Source organism: Poecile atricapillus, chromosome Z (genome assembly GCF_030490865.1).
Source record: "Poecile atricapillus isolate bPoeAtr1 chromosome Z, bPoeAtr1.hap1, whole genome shotgun sequence".
Lineage (NCBI taxonomy): Eukaryota > Metazoa > Chordata > Aves > Passeriformes > Paridae > Poecile > Poecile atricapillus.
Window position 1 is genome coordinate 51,977,741 of NC_081289.1, and position 17,078 is coordinate 51,994,818.

A 17,078-nucleotide genomic window follows, 5' to 3' on the forward strand; every position below is an offset into this window, starting at 1 on the left:
CAAACACCTTCCAGTAAAGTTTTTCACAAATCTGGTTGCAAATTTTCTTTCATGGGGAAATCACCAAGCAGTGCTCAAACTCCTGAGCCATTTGGTATTCAGGACTCAACTGTGACCTGCCCAAGATTGTTCAGAAGATGCTCGAGCAAGCCCAGTCCATGCAGCTGGTGGTGGTGATCTTGTAAAAGTGCCATATTTTCTATCTTCTTGTGTTCCTGATGGCAGGAAAGAATTGCCACTTGGATTCTGGAGGAGAGTTACATGGTGGGTGGAACAGTCCTGGCATCAGTACATCCTTCCAGAGCTGCATCAGTTCATGCGGAGACAACTCTGCAGCAACACTGTCATGTAGAAATGCGAAGTAAATGCTGCAGGGTTTATATCAATTTTTCAGCAGCTTCTGTGCAATGAACAACAAAGGCAAAACAGGCATAAAAGTAAAAACGACCTCTGATGCATTCCCTGCATGGACCAGGAAGGGCAAAGGCTGTGGTCCTCAGCATCAGTAGCCTGTGCGTCATGTCCGGGAAATCCAGCCAGCGCTCTTTGGCGCTTTGCAGGTGTGAATGTCCACCACCTCCAGGCAGTCCTGGCAGCGCACAGCACAACACCAGTGGAATTTGCACTCGCATTTTGTCATCCTGCTGACACGGGAGGTGTCGTAGCCTCTCCCGCAGCACATCACTTCACAGCTGTCCATGCCACGCGAGGTTTGGTTGCACACCCGACCAGCTGTGCCAAGGGACCCTGCAAAGGGAGTGCAGCAAAGGTCAGGAGGTGGATTTTAAGGAAGGACAGTAAGCATATGAAAATAAGCATAGGAGACATAATTTGTGATGTATTTGATCCTTTAACATCATATCACCCAGGTTTCAATATCAAGCCAGAGAAATGCCTATAAATGTAAAATTGCTCCCATATTTCCCCTAGGAATCAGGCCTGGAGATGAGGAGGAATAAAATGGGTGAAACACTTAAAGGGTCTGCCTGATTCTGTTAATATCATCGCATTTTGCTTCATCTTTCCCTGGCACTTTCTCCCCCTCCAGAGAGCAGACATCCTTCCCAAGGCAGTCCTGCTCCCTGCACCCAGGACTGTCTGAAATGGGATGCCCAGGTGGAGCATCCTCATGGTGCTTGGGATCTCATGGGCTTCGCTGAGGAGCTCTGGGTGTGCAGGAAAGAGAGGACCACAAAGTTTGGTGGTTGCGGGGGACTCAATGGGTAAAGTAACTGTGCTGCCAATGAGTAAAGTCTCGCAGAAGTGAGTGCAGAAGCATTTGGCATCACTGCTGTGTCCACCCACAGGCCCCATTCCACCCATTCAGGTCTCTGTGGGGTAATACCAAGGGTTCTTCCCTCCTTTCATGAGATTACAAGAAACTTGTAATTACAAATTACAGCTTGCTGTGGACAAAAAGAAGGAGAGGAACCATACCACACCTTGTCACGTTCTTGAAACACTCAGGAGGAGTGGCTGAAATGCCTGTGCCTATATATCCACGTGGTGTAAAATGTCTCTGTAAGGCATATCTTAGTCTGAACAGTGACTGTACCACATAGGAGCCACTGTTCATCTAACACAAACTGATTTTAAGGTACATTTTAAGCTCAATACTACAGCTGCTGACAGGTTAGTACCACCAATCTGGAAACTTTATAAAAATTGATTGGCTCATCTAATTTCCTATGTATTGCTATTATGAATCAAATGCAGATATATCCAAAAAATTAACATTCTTCTCACATTTTCCATAGACCTGATTACAACTCCATTCTCATCTTGGGCAAGGTGATATTCCTTAAGTAAAGGCTGTGGTCAGTAAATTAACAAAATATTTTACAATGTGTATTTGCAGGTGCACACCAAACATGAACAATTTACATTCTTAAGGAATACAAATACATGCAAATATTAATTAAAATTTGCATGAGCTAGGATAGCAAACTAATTTTAATTAATAAAAATGTAAAGTGCAGTTAAATTGTAATTATTAATAATTTAAGCTGAATAAATTCCAATTTTCCTTTTTTTTTCCCTATGGTGGTTTTATGGTTGTATGCACTGATGCTGCTGTCTCAAAGCAGTTTATAACATACAAGTCTTCACTGTGTCTCCATCCCTGGCTGCCTCCCCAGCATCAGGAAGACTCCATATTATATAGGGGCTGACCCCAAACCACTAATGAATGCAATGAGGGATCCAACCAAAGTCATCTTCTCAAACTGTTTTTTCATGGGACTGACACATCACCCAGCCTCTCAGCCAGAGGGGTGCAAATTTTCCTCTTTTTGCACCAATTTTAGGACAGTCTTCAACTGCTGCCCTGGAGAAGTGCTTCAGCCCCTAGAACACGTCTCAGCTTCCCTCCAATGGCCTAGATTCCTGTATTTATTTAAATGTTTAAATATTCATTGGGTAGAGGTATACACCCAGAGAGCTTCTCTATGCAGTGGCTGGCTCATGTCTGCTGCAGGCAGAGCAGAAGGGTGTTGGTGGCTGCCAGCCCCCCAGCTCAGCACAGGTGCCCACGGCTGCCCATCCCAGAGCCACGCACCAGCCCCTGGCCCTGGCTCAGGATCCTGAGCTGCAAAGGTGCTGCCATGCCACCCCAGAGGGAACTGACAGAGGGAAGAAAAAACACACTGAATGGAGCCAGAAACAGGCACCTGCAGCCTAATAAATCCCCAGTCTCCTCTGGGGTCTGAGCATGTTCATGCTGCTGCCTATGGACCAATGCTCTGCCTAACATCTCCCCTGGGGAGATGGGCTTTAAAATAAGCCCCTGGTATTTGGGGGAGCATCTCAGTTGGCTATAACAACCAGTGATGTGGTGTATCAGGGACACCCTGCACCAGGAAAACAGCAGTAACTCCTTCTCCTGGCCTACTGTCCCTATAGGTGGTGCCAGATCCCCTGCAGGAAGGCCCAGAGAGGAGAGGGTCCCCCAGCAGTGACCCACATGGGCACATGCTACTCCCAGCAAGCCCTCAGCTGTGCACTTCTCCCTGCAGAGCCAGCTGCACCGTGGCAACTAATGGCATATGTGATCCCAAGAAGCTTTTCCCAGATCTTTTTTTCAGGAATCACTCCATTATGGGGGAAGAGAGGCTTCCAATGGCCCCCAGTGCCCCCAGAGGCTGAGGAGTTGGCCATGCAGAACTACATGATGCACCTATGGTCCCACAGGAAGCCTGTGGCAGAATAAAAGCCAGATCCTGCTTCCCAGCCATCACACTCTCCTCCATCCATGATGCTGAGCAAACAGCTGGGATACCTGAATGTAAGTTTTGCTGTTTGTGTCAGCCCACAGCAATATGCATCACAGGCCAGGCTGTGCAAAATACAACCAAATTCACAGAAAGGGTTATTAGACACTGGTATGGATTTCCCAGAGAGGGGGTGGAATCACTGGCCCAGGAGATGCTTAAGGAAAGACTTGGTGTCACACTTAGTGCGTGATCTAGTTGACATAGTGTTCGCTCAAAGGTTGGATTTGATAATCTCAGAGGTCTTTTTCAACCTAATTAATTCCATGAAGAACCTTTAAAGGCACTTGTCCTGCTCTCTCTGCTCAGACCAAAGAAACAGTACGAAGGCCAAGCTTGTGACCCACGTGATTAACATTCTGTATCAGAAATTCACACCAGTGGAGGAAAAGCAAAGCTGCCCTCCACCTCAGCACAACTCCCAACCAGGAGCAGAGTTGGGCTGTGTCATTTGGCTGCTGGAGGTGAAGGAAGACCCCATGTTCCCCCACATCCATCAGGAGCTGCTCAGAAAGGTCTGACCATATTCCACAGCCCAGGCACAAGTTAGTTTTCAAGTCCAATGTTCTTATTTCCAGATGTAAGGGGAAATCACACAGCACTAAAGGACAACCTAAGCAGGACGTATCCACTGCTTTCAACAGGAGTTATGTCCTAGCTTAAAAAACAAAATTATTTCAGACAGTCAGAAACTGGTATCATCTGATGCTGACCACAAAACATCAACATTTACTACACAGCTAGGACAGGAGACTTAACTCAGGATTAATCCACAGATTGTGACAGAAGTGAAAACAAGCTCATATGAAGGCTTAGTTTTTGAGCAAAACCAAGCTTTTTTCAAAGTTCAAACAGCATCTTCAGAATCTCTGCAGCTTCTCTAGTGAGAAGGAAAATGAACTATAACTAGCAGTGAGGAGCCAGACACGTTACTGTGCTCCTTGGCAGGCCCAAGTGATGAAGGCAGCAGAAGACACTGCACAAAATAAGGCAGAGTTTTCTGCCTGCTACCTGCAATGCACCTCCTCAGCATTTACGAGGCAGGACTAGGTTCTAACTTGTAAAAAGTTTTTGTACAACCTCTTTCTTTTCATTTCAAATGTTGGAACTGCCATGCCTACACACATTCTACCTGCCAAAACATCCACAGCTTTTCATACTGCCAACTTCACAGCCTGTACATCAAGTCCTTTCTTCTTGGTTTGCACAGTTATTTTTGGAAGTCAACATGTGTTATGTTGAAAAATATTTTCTTTCCATTCTTAAAGCCCTAAAATGTATTTATTAGTATATAATGAGAGCTTTTCCCTTCAACTTCTACTGATTAAAATCTGGTGTCAAGCAATAACATAAATTATTAGACTTTCACACACACACACAAACGTACGCAACAAAAGCAAAAAAAAGGTGCAAAACCAGTGAAATACCCAACAATAGTTTCCTCAGAAGTGTTCTTGGGGAAACAATAATTAAAGGAAATGTTCACATAAAAGTAGCTCTGAAGCTACTGGATCTTATGGACAACACCCAGTTCAGAAGGGTTGGAGAGAACAGGCAGTACACATTGGAGGCAGCTTTGTCTGGAGGGGCTGGGATTTCCCAGGCCAGCACTGAAGAGATGGCCATGTGTTGATAAGAACAGAAGTTTACCTAGGATTATTTTTAAAACCCCTCTGGGATGTTCTATCTCTGTTTCTATCTAATTTTGAGTATGAAATTATGAGCAAAAATTATTTCAGCAGAGTTATGTGTGCATGGTTAAATGAATTCTGAACAGTTCTGAAAAATCTCCATTTTGTCCTTTGTGAAATCTTAAGGCAAGAAAAGAGGTGGTCAGGTTATTACTTTATCTTGCTATTGAGTTACTATTAGTGATTTCCCATATTACACCCCTCCTGAAGTCAATTACTCCTCTTTTCCTTTCTAGAGAAAAAACAAACAAACCACATTTTGGGGTGTTCCATGTATTTATGTCCAGCTGCACCCTCAGAGAGAATGGGAGACCCAGGGTGGAAGCTCCAGTGGGAAAAGAGAAGGTATCTGCTTTTTTCCTGGGTAGGCTGCTGATGGCAGAATCCTTGAGCACTTTTAACTCCCTGGTTCCTATGTCCTATGTGCTAGCACAATCAAGCCACAGAGGACACTGGCTTGGACATTTTACAGTTTGTGAAGTTGTCTCCTGGTCAAGTCATGATGCTTCATAAGGTTTACTCTGTGAATCCTTCATTCAGCTCCAATACTAACCAATCTCCAGATAATTTTTTTTTTTTTCTTGAATCACTAAATTGCTTGAATTCCCTGGAGAATGAAAGGCAGAGCTGTATTTAAGGACATACATTGTGGTGTTAGATTCAGCTGACACTGAGATGCTCCCCACCTACTTCCAAACTCAGACTTCCATAATCTCATTTCATTTGCAGTCATTTAACAGGGCTGGCACTCTGCAATCCTCAACAAGGCAAACCAAAAAATGAAAAAGATGTTGTGCAGCTACCAAAATCATCTCACTCAAAGACAGATCAGGTTGTTTGTGTGGTTCTTTCTTTGCTCCATGCAAGCAGCATCCCACAGCCCATCAAAGGTTTACCGCAGTTTTCTAAAAATATGCTCTTCCAAACAGCCACATTCTCTGAATTCTGGGCAGCAAAGAAACACCACCTCAGCTGCAGCCTTACATTGAGCTGAGCCAAAGAACATGTCAGACTTTGCCATCTCTGGCCAGGCTTGTCAGTGTCTGGCAAATGCACATAGTACACTATGATGAAAAGTGCCCACTCTCCTCCACAATAACAAGACTGACAGAAGAGATTAGGCTTAGTACAAAGATATTATTGAATGGATTTTTGATATAGAATTAGGTAGTGTAAAAGTTCTTCTTCCAGGGGAAATCATGTTTTTTACAATGAAAAAAACCTAGTCTGCAAAGTTAATATCTGCATGATTCCACAACATGCCCATTTATTCACATGGATTAGACTTTACAGTACCAGTCACTATTCAAGGAATGGTTATGTGTTCATGCAGGTAATAAATATCCCCTGCCAAAAGAATAAATAACATTTAAAATTATGCTGACAACTTAACTAACCAGAAACACTGTACAATGTAATTGTACTGGATGAAATTCTGGATTCACTGAAGTCAATACAGTACATGACAAGGAATTCACATATTGTTCTTATTTAAGTACAGCTGTTTTGCAATGTTTATTCCAAGCAAACCTGGATTGTAAACATGCAGCAGTGCCAAAAGGAGTTGAGCGGCACTGCTATCCAGATACTTAAGGATTTGTCATATGGGGTGCAATCTGGTCCTATTAATTAGTTCCACAACTTCTCTCATACATTACTCAGTCTGCCTCTCTTTTCCAAATTTCTGGTTTTCTAGTTGCTAGTTTTTAATTTCCACAGCAGGAAATACTATACATGGGTCAAGAGCAGTCACCAGGGTTCCTGGTGCTTGGCAATGCCTTGAATTCTGTAACACTAAGTCTGTCTCTATTGAATCTCTGAAGCAGGAAAATCCAGTGTTAACAGCAGCACCAATACTTTATCTCTTCCCACGGGGTCTGGCACAACTCTTCAAAAAACGTGATGGTTGTCATGGACAGAGCCAACACTGCCTCGTAAAGAGGAATAAACAGCTGTGTCACCCAGCCGAGTGTGCTGCATCCCACTGGCCTCTCCTCTTTCATCCACCTGCAGTCCTCCAGCTGCCTCACCCCACGTTACCCACAGCTGCCTTGACTGGTGCAAGCAGGGCTGGGCTGGCACAAGCTGTACCTCCCACATTAGATGGGGACACAGTCCAGTCCCACAGTTCACAGTCACAGAGAGCTGTGGGAACGTGCAGGTGAAGGAGGGCACCACTGTGGTAGCATAACAACGTGGAAAGGAAGCAATGCAACAGGAGGTGGCATCACAGGGACACCGTGGAACTTGGGGCAGCTCTGGAGTGAGCTGCGTGGCACAAGAGTGAGTGTGGCTGTGCCCAGTATGGACCTGCCTCCAGAGCACAACTCAAACTTGTACTGAAAGCAGCTTTGCCTTACGGCAGCTCCAGGGCCCTATAGCATCTGGCAGAAACTGCTGAATTATATTAGAACAACTGGCTGTTGTACACCTAGAGACATCAAGGAACTATTGTGCTTGTACTGAGTTCTTCCAAAACATCTTTCATGTTTCCTGAAAGTTCTTCCATGGTTACATGCATGGATTTATATATTTATATATACATATATATTTTTTTTAATTTATTTATTTATTTATTTATAAATATATATATGTATATACACATATACACACACTCTCAGTAAAATTAAAATTTTTGACCTTTGAAGTACAAATGTCTTAAATGAAAACATTCACATGTAATGATAGAGGCTTACCTACATCCCTGTCCCTGATACAGTAGTCTGGAGAGCTCTCAAAGTATACCAGGTCATTCTTAGTTGGCTTCTTAAATTTCTTATTAGCCACAGTGAAACCTGTGCCATCTTGATTCATGACCACCTGAATTGCTCCATTGTATTTCTTCCACAGATAATCTCCTGTTTTCCTAAAGTCTGACATGGCCAGCCAGCAGGTCCTTAGAGTGCACGATCCACTCACACCGTGACATTTGCACTCCTGTTTCAAAAACCGCTTCACAGCCTGTTTAGAAATGCACAGGTAAATGTAAATATACACAGGTAAAACAAAGTGTAATTAATTGCTTCTCAGCCCTTTTCCATCCATCCTGTAGTGCCAGGCCTGTGTGATGGGTCTCCAAATTACGGTCTGTAGTGACACCCACTGGTAGCATCAAGTCATCCCCATGTGGTTGGTCTGCTCTGGTTGCTTGACTCACCTTACACACAATCCTCCCACTGGTGGGCTTACCTTCCTGCTCCTGCCACTCATCCCAAGGATCGAGGTGGTCTATAGTGCTAGGACACACACACTGGACAGAAGGAAATTATCAGAAACGGCCAGAACCATTCAGGAGGCAAAGGTGCCCCCTTTCCCCATTGTTCCAGCCGCAGAATCGCCACACTGACCCTCTGACCCTCTGCAGCTTCATGAAGTTGCCCTTTACCCTGAACAGTATTTCAAATATTGCCCAGAAATTCATAGGCATTTCATATTTAAATTATTTTTAAAAGACTGTGTAAAGCATTGTACCTGTGGTAGGCATCAGATCTATGCAAAATTCCAAAATACTGTATACTTAAAATGCTTATACAGCTTTTAACAAACATTTTAGTATAAGACCTTCATTAGTTTGTATTGGAGAGATCGCCCTTATAATTAATTTAACATCTGGATAGCATTAAAGCCATTTCAGCTTCATCTCAGACATTTAGGCTATCTGTATGATGTTGGAGAACAATGCACGGGTTCATAGACAGTAAATAATTCATGCCCAATTATGTAGATATGGATATTTGATTTATAAATATTATGCCTTAAGGGTTCATGAAATATGAACATTTTAGAGTTTGTCCAAGAGGCATGTCATCATGGGAGGAAAGTAAGAGAGAAGAAATCTCCATGATTAGATGTGAGATTGATGCACAGTGGGGCAGCCTTTTTCAGTCAAGCGCTTAGTAATAAAGTGAGAATGTATTATAAAACCAAATTACTTTTAATTTTCTTTCCAACTTGTAAATGATATGACTACTTCAAAGAAGTCACTGGCATTCCCACAGCCCCACTTCATTGCCATATCACAAATCTGGGATTTAAGCAGATGTTTGGTTTTCATTATCTGAACAGAAATCAATGTAACTATTTGTATTTTTAAAACAACTTGCTGGAATAGTGGAAGAAACACATAAGGAATGCAGGTCTCTTTTTGTCAGTGATGTACCTATACTGATATACAGCATATTATGTTCTATTATACAAATGGGAATATTATAAATATTTGTTCTATTTATTTTTTAATTAACACAGCTGGAATAGTCTTGTTTTAAAAGAAATCTATCAACACCCCTTTTGGGGGCAAGAAAATAAAAAGGGCACAGATGGTCTTACCCAGGTCAAAATGCCAGGCTTGTGGGCAGCTGAGGTGGTGAGATCCCTGCAAAGCTAAACCTACACTACACTGCACTGTGAATATGAAACAGTGTCTCTGTCAAAAAAGCACGTCACAGAGCATATGAGAACATATTCATTATTTTTAATCGAATATATTTATTAAAATTTCTTGACCTTTCTCTAAAAATCTACCTTACCAGTACTACCTTAGTATTTGGCAGAGGTGTTTTTTAAAACTTTATAAGATGCTAAAATACTAAAGAAAGTACTTCCCATCATGGAACTTATTCACCCCTAAAATAAATCTTTGTTTGTGTTGTAGACTTCAGCCTCTTTTGGACAGTAACATAAACATGACCACAGTACTGTGTGTGCCTAATCACTGATCTGAACAACTTCATCTGCCTACATTAAATATTAGTTACACTTGCTGGCAATAAACAGCAAGGAGGAAAGATGCTGAAGAACAAAAATTTTTCAGGAAAATCATCTACTTGCAGTACAAAGAAAGATCAGAATACAAACAACTTAATTCCTACTAAATATACATTAAGGAAAATCAAAGATAAGACACAAAAAGTCTATACAAATTATTCCAGAAGTGCTCAGTCTACACAATAAAACTTTTTTCTCTATTATTTCAGATGTCCTGGGAGCAGCAAATTTTTAACATGTTTTAAATAATGAAACAGCATATTCCAGTCTCATGCACTATTCTTACTTTTTATAGCTACCACCACAAAATGTTAGTGCAGATATTCCTCAGCCCTTGCACCAGAGATGGGCAACACACCTGGCAACTACTCCTACTTATCTACAATGTGAAAGTAAAGACTCTTTTAGCGGCAATTCAGGAATGGTATTTTCATACAAAGTTTAGAAAAGGGATTGTAGGTCATGCTCCAAGGACATTGCTTTTTTGGAGGGACATGTATTTTGAATTTATTTTCTTAAAAAGTGAAGTAATTAGCTTTTATCTCTGCTCACTTTGTGATTAGGTTTACCATATACATATATAAATGGGCAGAATGGACTTTTTTCTCAAGAGTTATTTTGAATTTGCTTTTTGTCAAGCCTGCTCTTCAGTGTGATCTTCAGCCTCTCTTAGGAATTTGTATTCTGTATTAACCAAAAATAAAACTCCTGCTTATATAAGAACTAGGCTCAAAAAAAGACCTCCATCCAAACTGGTCCTGCAGCTTAGACTCCTGCTTAACTTTCCACACAAGGAGCGACTGAAGTGACTCCAACAGGAATACTGTTAGGCAGTCTGTTTGTAGATCTCTGTTGCACAGAACCTCCAAGGGAGACAGAAACAGCAGCTCAGGCTCCTGCTCTTCCCATATTTCTTCATAACTGCTGAGCCCAGACAGCAAGGGCTAAGCATTAACTGCCCCAGACACAAGAGAGCTGTCCTAGAACGTCTCTAGGCATCTACTTTCCTTCCTACCTTCCTGAACACCCACCTTCCTTCCAGCTCTGTTGTTGTGAAGGTTCATCAGCGCCCTGGCATCTTTTCCTTTCCGTTCCTTGGCATCCACAAAGGCTCTGGCAAATTTAATGCCATAGTCAATGTTATCACTGCAGCCACCCCAGTCAAAATGGCCCTTGCTGTCCTTGGCAGAGCCTTTCTTCTTGGGATCACAGGAGCAGGATTTCAGCTCCCCTTGGCTACATGCCCTGGTGATGGCAAAAACAACTCCAGCAGAGGAGATGGCGTGTACAAAAGCAGATTCTCGACTACCTGAAACAAAAAAAAAGTCACTTCAAATATCATTGGGGTATCTACTTTGAGTGGCTGTCCTATATCCAGACAGTTAGTCTGGACTTTTTTGCAGAGTAAAAGATAAAACAGGCTGAAATCACACAAATGCACATTCCCTGGAGCCAGAATTAGTCATGGCTTAAACTTGGACCCCTCCCTGGTAAAACTTCATCAATATAGTGTTAGAGTTGGAAAATATTAAAGATTTGCTTCTGATATTGATTAATATACTTTCATGGATCAGTTGTTTTATACAGATATGTGAACAGGACAGCTGGCATTCCTATCATGTTTCAAGAATTTAGACGAATATATTAAGTGCTATTTGAGAGATAAGTTTAGGAAATTATTAAATAGGGAAACTGAAACATCATGTACATTGCAAAATACTGGAAGTAACTCCTGAAACCAGATTTTCCTCTCCCGAAGCTCTTGAAATAGACTTCCCTGCTTAAAACATGCTAAGGAGAAAACCTGGGTGTTATCTTCTGAAAAATAAGTTAATATTAGGTTTTCTGCCTAGAATCAAGCCCGTGACCATAATTCACACAAATAAGTTCCATTAAATCAATGGCAGCGCTTGTGTCATACTTGAGGCAGGATTTGGTCTGGCAGCTGTGACTTCCTCATGCCAGCTGCTCTGGCAGCTTTCCCATCTCCTAATCAAGATACTTTATTATACCAAAGATTATCTGAATTTGTAGACTATGCCCACTCATAGGTGATTAGGTACATATTTCAATGTAATAATTGCTTTTATTTTAAGATTTAGTAGTTTGCAATACAAAGCTACATTACACTACCACAAATCTATTTGTGGAAATGGAATATTTTCCTACTTTTAAGGTTTTTAGCATAGGAAGAATGACAAGTAGAATTTTGTGCAATATCTTGCACAAGACTCGCAGTGAGAAGGGCCTCTTTGCAGGGCTTGTTAGCCTTAAGTAATGTTAGCACAGTAAAAGAAGACCCCAAAGACAAATGTTAAGTGTGATTTTTTTGTAGAGGCAGAATTACATCATAGAACTTATTATTTAGCATTTCAATTGCAGTAGCACCAATATGTTTAACTTACAAATGAACTGAACTTCCACATGCTGTGCAAGCCTTTCGCAAATGGCAAGTAAAAGCTTACAAAAGGACTGGGAAATCCATGCTTCCCACACTGCCTTCAAAATCAGGCACAAGTTACCCTGGCTTGTTACAAATCATGCTCTTTTGAAGACTTATTTCTGAGAAAACTTCTTCAGAAATATCAAAAATTTGTAAAGTGTTAATTAAAAAGAAACACTTGATACTGTTGGAAAAGGTTTTTTTGGGTTTACTGAACTAATCAATTTTAATAGACTACCATCCTGCTACATTTCCATAGCATTCACAGCCTGATCAGGCTCACTGCAGAGCTCAGAAGCCTGATGCTGTCATTCTCTCACATGAGCCAACAGTGAAAACTTCACTTTTGGAAAAACTGCATGTTTCCTTTTTTTTTTTAAATAGCCTCATCATTATTAGGCTATGTTCTGCCAGACATGTTTTTCTGAATATCAGAAAAACCTCATTGAAAACTTCAGCCGATGGCTTACGTTACTGGTTACTCACAAACAATTGCTGAGGGAACATGAAGCTGGTCACGGTAACCAATGGCTAACCAGCAGTGGAACCTAGTGCGGAATGAAAATCCCCCTGCTTGGGTCAGCACCACTATCTGCCATTCTCCTCTCTGTCCCCACCGCTGGGGCAATGGTCCCAGGGTACTTTCCTACTCCCCTCCACGCTGCTCACAGCTTAGAATGATGCCGGGGACATTCCAGGGACACAAGTGCCAGGGCAGGGCCAGCCCCACTGGCTGCGCACCAAGGAAGGCCATGTGCACAGGGTGTGGCACTTGGTGAAAGAGCTGCAGTTAACAAGAACCTCAGCACGTTTATTCCCCGGGTAAGGACATTCTGACACAGGAACAAATACTGCCATTTCTTTGAGTCGAAAGGGCCATGTTTGAGATTTGAAGATTCACTAGGCTGCCTAATTCCGACCTCCACCAGATGACACCCTGCTTAACCATCCTCCCTCAGCGCGGGAAGCACAATGTAGTCCTCAGTTGCTCGGGGTCTGCACAAGCCTGGTTCACCTCAATCAGATGTGTGTGCCCTGCCTCTTTCTCCCCCGGAGCCTGACCTGAAATGTCGCAGTGCCTTGGTCGGCAGTGCTGCCCCGGCATGGGAACAGAGCCCTCACCCCGCACACAGCACAGCCCTGTGGCGACTGCACCCTGCTGCTGCGCTTTCCCCACGAAACGCTGCAGCGGGAGGCGGCCTGCAGGAGGGACTGTCTGTCGTCTGCCATCGCAATGCACTGGGCTCCTGTCCGCTCTTGAGCTGCCCCTTTCAGCAGGCCCCATCCCGAGTACTGGTATCCTCAGGCTGGGCTGTGACGGAAAGACTTCTGTCCTGCTGCCACATTCTGATGCCTCAACTTCCCTGTAGGCCTTAATATGTGGGCTTGATAGCCACTATACACCAAAAAAAAAAAAAAAAAAAAAAAAAAAAGGAGAAAAGTCGAGAACTGCAGAGCCAGCACCGAATATGCCAAAACCTCACATTATCTCCCTGATTTGATACAGGTTTTTAAGCAATACAGACCTTCACATTATCATATATGCTGTTCTGCTGTCCCTGAGACCCTAAAATTACTTGGCATGTCCTCTTCCTTTCTTCCTGATATGTAAAACCAAGACCACGGATACAGGTGGATGGCCACCCTTCGCATCACTCCCGCACACTGCCCACTGTTGCCAGCCCCAGAACAGCCCCTGTTGAGGTTTCTCAAACCCTTTTGAGAAACACTTTTGCCCTCGGGCCGACTCTGCAAACCCCCTTTCCCTCGGCCCGCGGAGGCTGCAGGCCGCACCCAAGCCCTCGGGAAGCCCCTCCCTCATCCCGCGGGACTCACTGCGCAGCAGGACGCGGCCGAGGAGGCGCTGCCCCCGCTCCAGGGCGTTGCAGTCCCAGCGGTGCCGGCGGAACTGGTGCTGGCACTCGGCCGTCCAGGCGGCCACGCCGCGGCCGATGGAGAGCATCGCCTCGGGGTGCCGGCGGCACAGCTGCCGCTGCCGGCTCACCAGGCCCGGCACGTTGTCGCACATCACCCGCGACGAGCCCACGGCGCCCATGTACCTGCGGGAGGGAAGGGGCAGGGCAGCGCCGGGGGCCCGCGCCGAGCCCCGGGCACCGACTCCGAGGGAAGGAGGGTCCTCAGCGCCCCGGAGCCTTCCTCCGGCGGGTCCCGAGCCGCAGCTACCTCTGCCTTTTTGGTGGAAATCCTTTACAATTAGTCATCGACCCTGTGTTTTTGGGTTTTTTTTTGTTTTGTTTTGTTTTGTTTTTTTTTAATAACGTGGAGCATTCAGGAGAACCCCAAGCCCCGCTATTGCAGATCCGTGCAGTACTTTAAAAAAAAACAAAAAAACAACCAACAAACCAAATCTTGAAAAAATTAAATTACATCATCTGTATCCAGATGGTCTCTATTAGTCCTGAAATGTTTCGAAAGGTACCTTTCATAAAATCCAAACTTCCATAGGTGTCTTTTGAAGGGATCAAACAGAAAACGTCCTTTTCTTGAATTTTCATTATTTTATACGATCATAAAATCGTTAAAGCCGTGACTTCCAAAAAATAAATAGTTAAGTGGCATTTAGAAGACACCATGACAAAAAGATACCGCAATAAATAACGTTTATACGACTAAGGACACAGATAGTCATTTTATTGAAACATGCTCAGTCTGATAAATCGGGCTTTGATCGCGCATCAGCCAGAGGCAAGGTTAAACGTTCCCCAGAATTACAAGAAGAGGTTTAACTCCTCTCCTACACCAAGACTTTCCAGCCTGGGCTTGGTTGGGGTCCCCAGTTGGAGGGGCAGACTTATGTTTCCATTCTAACGCGTTTTGCAGCGAGCTGCCTGAGACGCCCCACGCCGACATCAACTATCACTTGAAGCCAGGCCCTGCGCTGCCCGCCGGGCTCTCAGCCCTCTGCCCTGGCAGCTTGCAGTTCAGGGAGGAGAAACTGTAAAGGAGGGAGGGGCGGGGGAGGGCGAAGAAGAAGGAAAAAATAAATTAATAATAAAAAAAGTAGCGCCGCTGTAGCCAATTCCCAGCGCCGCCGGGGCGCGGAGGGGCGGCTGCCAGCAGCAGCAGCAGCGCTTCGCCCGCGCCCCTCGGGCGTATTCCCCTCCCGCCCCCCTGCGCTCGTCCCGCTCCCTCCGCGGCCCCGGGCAGCGCCGGCCGGGCGGTGCCCGCTGTCCCTGCCGGGCGGTGCCCCCACACCGCTGCCCAAAGCCCCGGGTAGCCCCCGCAGCTGCGCTGTGCTTATGCGGAGGAGGAGAGCGGGGACGGGGTGTGGGAGGAGGTGCCGGGACCGTCTAAATCCGCTCGCTTTAAGGCAGGACTTTCTGGACCGGAGCAGCTGGCAGCAGCGAGCTCCGCTTCTGCGAGACTAAGAAGGAGAGGCTTCCCCCACCTCCCCTAATTCACAATTAATCCGACCCCACCTTCCCCAAGAGCAAATAAAAATTTCTGGAATTGTAAGCTTACCACCATGAAGAGGTGACTGGTGGGGTCGCCCAGACCAAGACCAAGGGAAGAGACCACCAGATCCCAGAGAGAAAGTTCATGTTAGAAACGCTTCGGTCCACATCAGGTCAGTTGCGGGGGACAGAAGAAATCCCATGGAGCAAGAAGGACGAGCAGGGCCAAACGCACCTTGAGAGCTGCTTCTTTTCCGTGGGTCAAGCACCTCCACATCCCCACACGAGATCGCGGGGCTTAGTGATCCCCTGCCGGGATACGGGGCATGCCGCTTGGTGCATCGCTCTGGATTCCTCTCGGTTCGCCCTGCACCAAATCCCTCAGGACATGGAGTTCAGCCCCGCTCCCATGCTTCATCTTTGCCCCGATCCAGCTCTTCCCTGCAGTCACGGCAAAACTGAGGGGCTGGTGTGGGCTGCTCTCAGACTGGGTGGGTTCTGCTTTGGTTGGTGTTTTTTTTCCTCTGAAACTCTGATGGATGAAATGATGTCAAGAGACACTGGGGGAAGAGGAGGAGGTAACACCTCTGATTAGGCAAGGAATCCCGAGGAGCCAGTTGCTTTCCAGTAACCCTACAAGCAGACAGTGAGTTCAAACCCGCCAGCAGATGCTACACGACCTGCTGCGGAGCCGGCGGCGGCCCCGGCAGGCTGTTACAGACCGGCAGCACTTGGCACTTCTCGGGGTTTGGCACGACGGCAATTGATGGCTCGGTTCGCAACCGCGAACACCGAGCACGGACCGGAACCGCGATCCGGTGCCAGAGGAGAGGCAGAGAACCAGAGCAGTCCCGGTATGGGGTGGACACTGCCCGGCTGCCTCCCCTCGCCCCGGGCCCCGCAGAGTCGGGCCGGCTTCTCCGCGGGCACCGGCGCCAGGGCGCCTCCGCCCCGGGCGTCCCGGCGCAGCCCCGCGCCGCGGAGCTCCCGGCCCACGGGCTCCGACTGGGGGCAGCCTGCGCGGCCCATCGCGCTCCCAGCCCGGCATGGGGGAACCCGCCGCAACCCGGCCCCAGAGGCGACTGCCGGGCCCCGCCCGAGAGAGGGGCGATGCGGCCGGGGCTGGAAGCAAACTCAAGAATAAGGGATTTAGCAACTTTTTCACTTCGTGTCCTCTCTGCAAAGCAAATACAGGCTAACGCGTATTCCAAACAACGAACCCTCATTATCAAGCTGGAGATGTCCCATTTCCGAGACAGCATTCGTTGGCTGAAAAAAGACAAATGCCCAAGGTTGCTAAGTGAGTTAGGGACTACACGGCTCTTGGTACTAAAAGAAGCCTGCAGCTGTCAACTCCAGGTGAAAATCCTGGAAGAGCAAGCTAGGAAGCACCCTTTAAGAGCCGCTGTTCTGGCTGCATGTTAAAGCTATTCTCCCGTTTCTCGGTATAACTTCTCAAGATCACAGACACAGAACTAGACATAAGCACCATTTC

At 45.6% G+C, this 17,078-nt stretch overlaps 2 protein-coding genes across 2 annotated transcripts in view; both read right to left on the minus strand.

The window, feature by feature from the left end:
- Nucleotides 1-439: 439 nt before the first annotated feature.
- On the minus strand, nucleotides 440-15,730 carry LOC131572840 (protein Wnt-2). The gene is made up of 5 exons (XM_058826229.1): nucleotides 15,651-15,730; nucleotides 14,004-14,227; nucleotides 10,756-11,033; nucleotides 7,657-7,921; nucleotides 440-747 (listed from the first exon to the last, which is right to left on the minus strand). The coding sequence occupies exons 1-5, from the start codon at nucleotides 15,728-15,730 to the stop codon at nucleotides 518-520; spliced, it is 1,077 nt and encodes a 358-aa protein (XP_058682212.1). The 3' UTR covers nucleotides 440-517.
- A 524-nt stretch (nucleotides 15,731-16,254) lies between these two features.
- LOC131572575 (ankyrin repeat, SAM and basic leucine zipper domain-containing protein 1-like) overlaps nucleotides 16,255-17,078 on the minus strand; it is a 40,887-nt gene continuing 40,063 nt past the window's right edge. Inside the window, exon 15 of the mRNA XM_058825825.1 lies at nucleotides 16,255-16,852. Within this exon, the coding sequence (XP_058681808.1) occupies nucleotides 16,255-16,852 (598 nt within the window). The remainder of the gene's footprint in view (nucleotides 16,853-17,078) is intronic.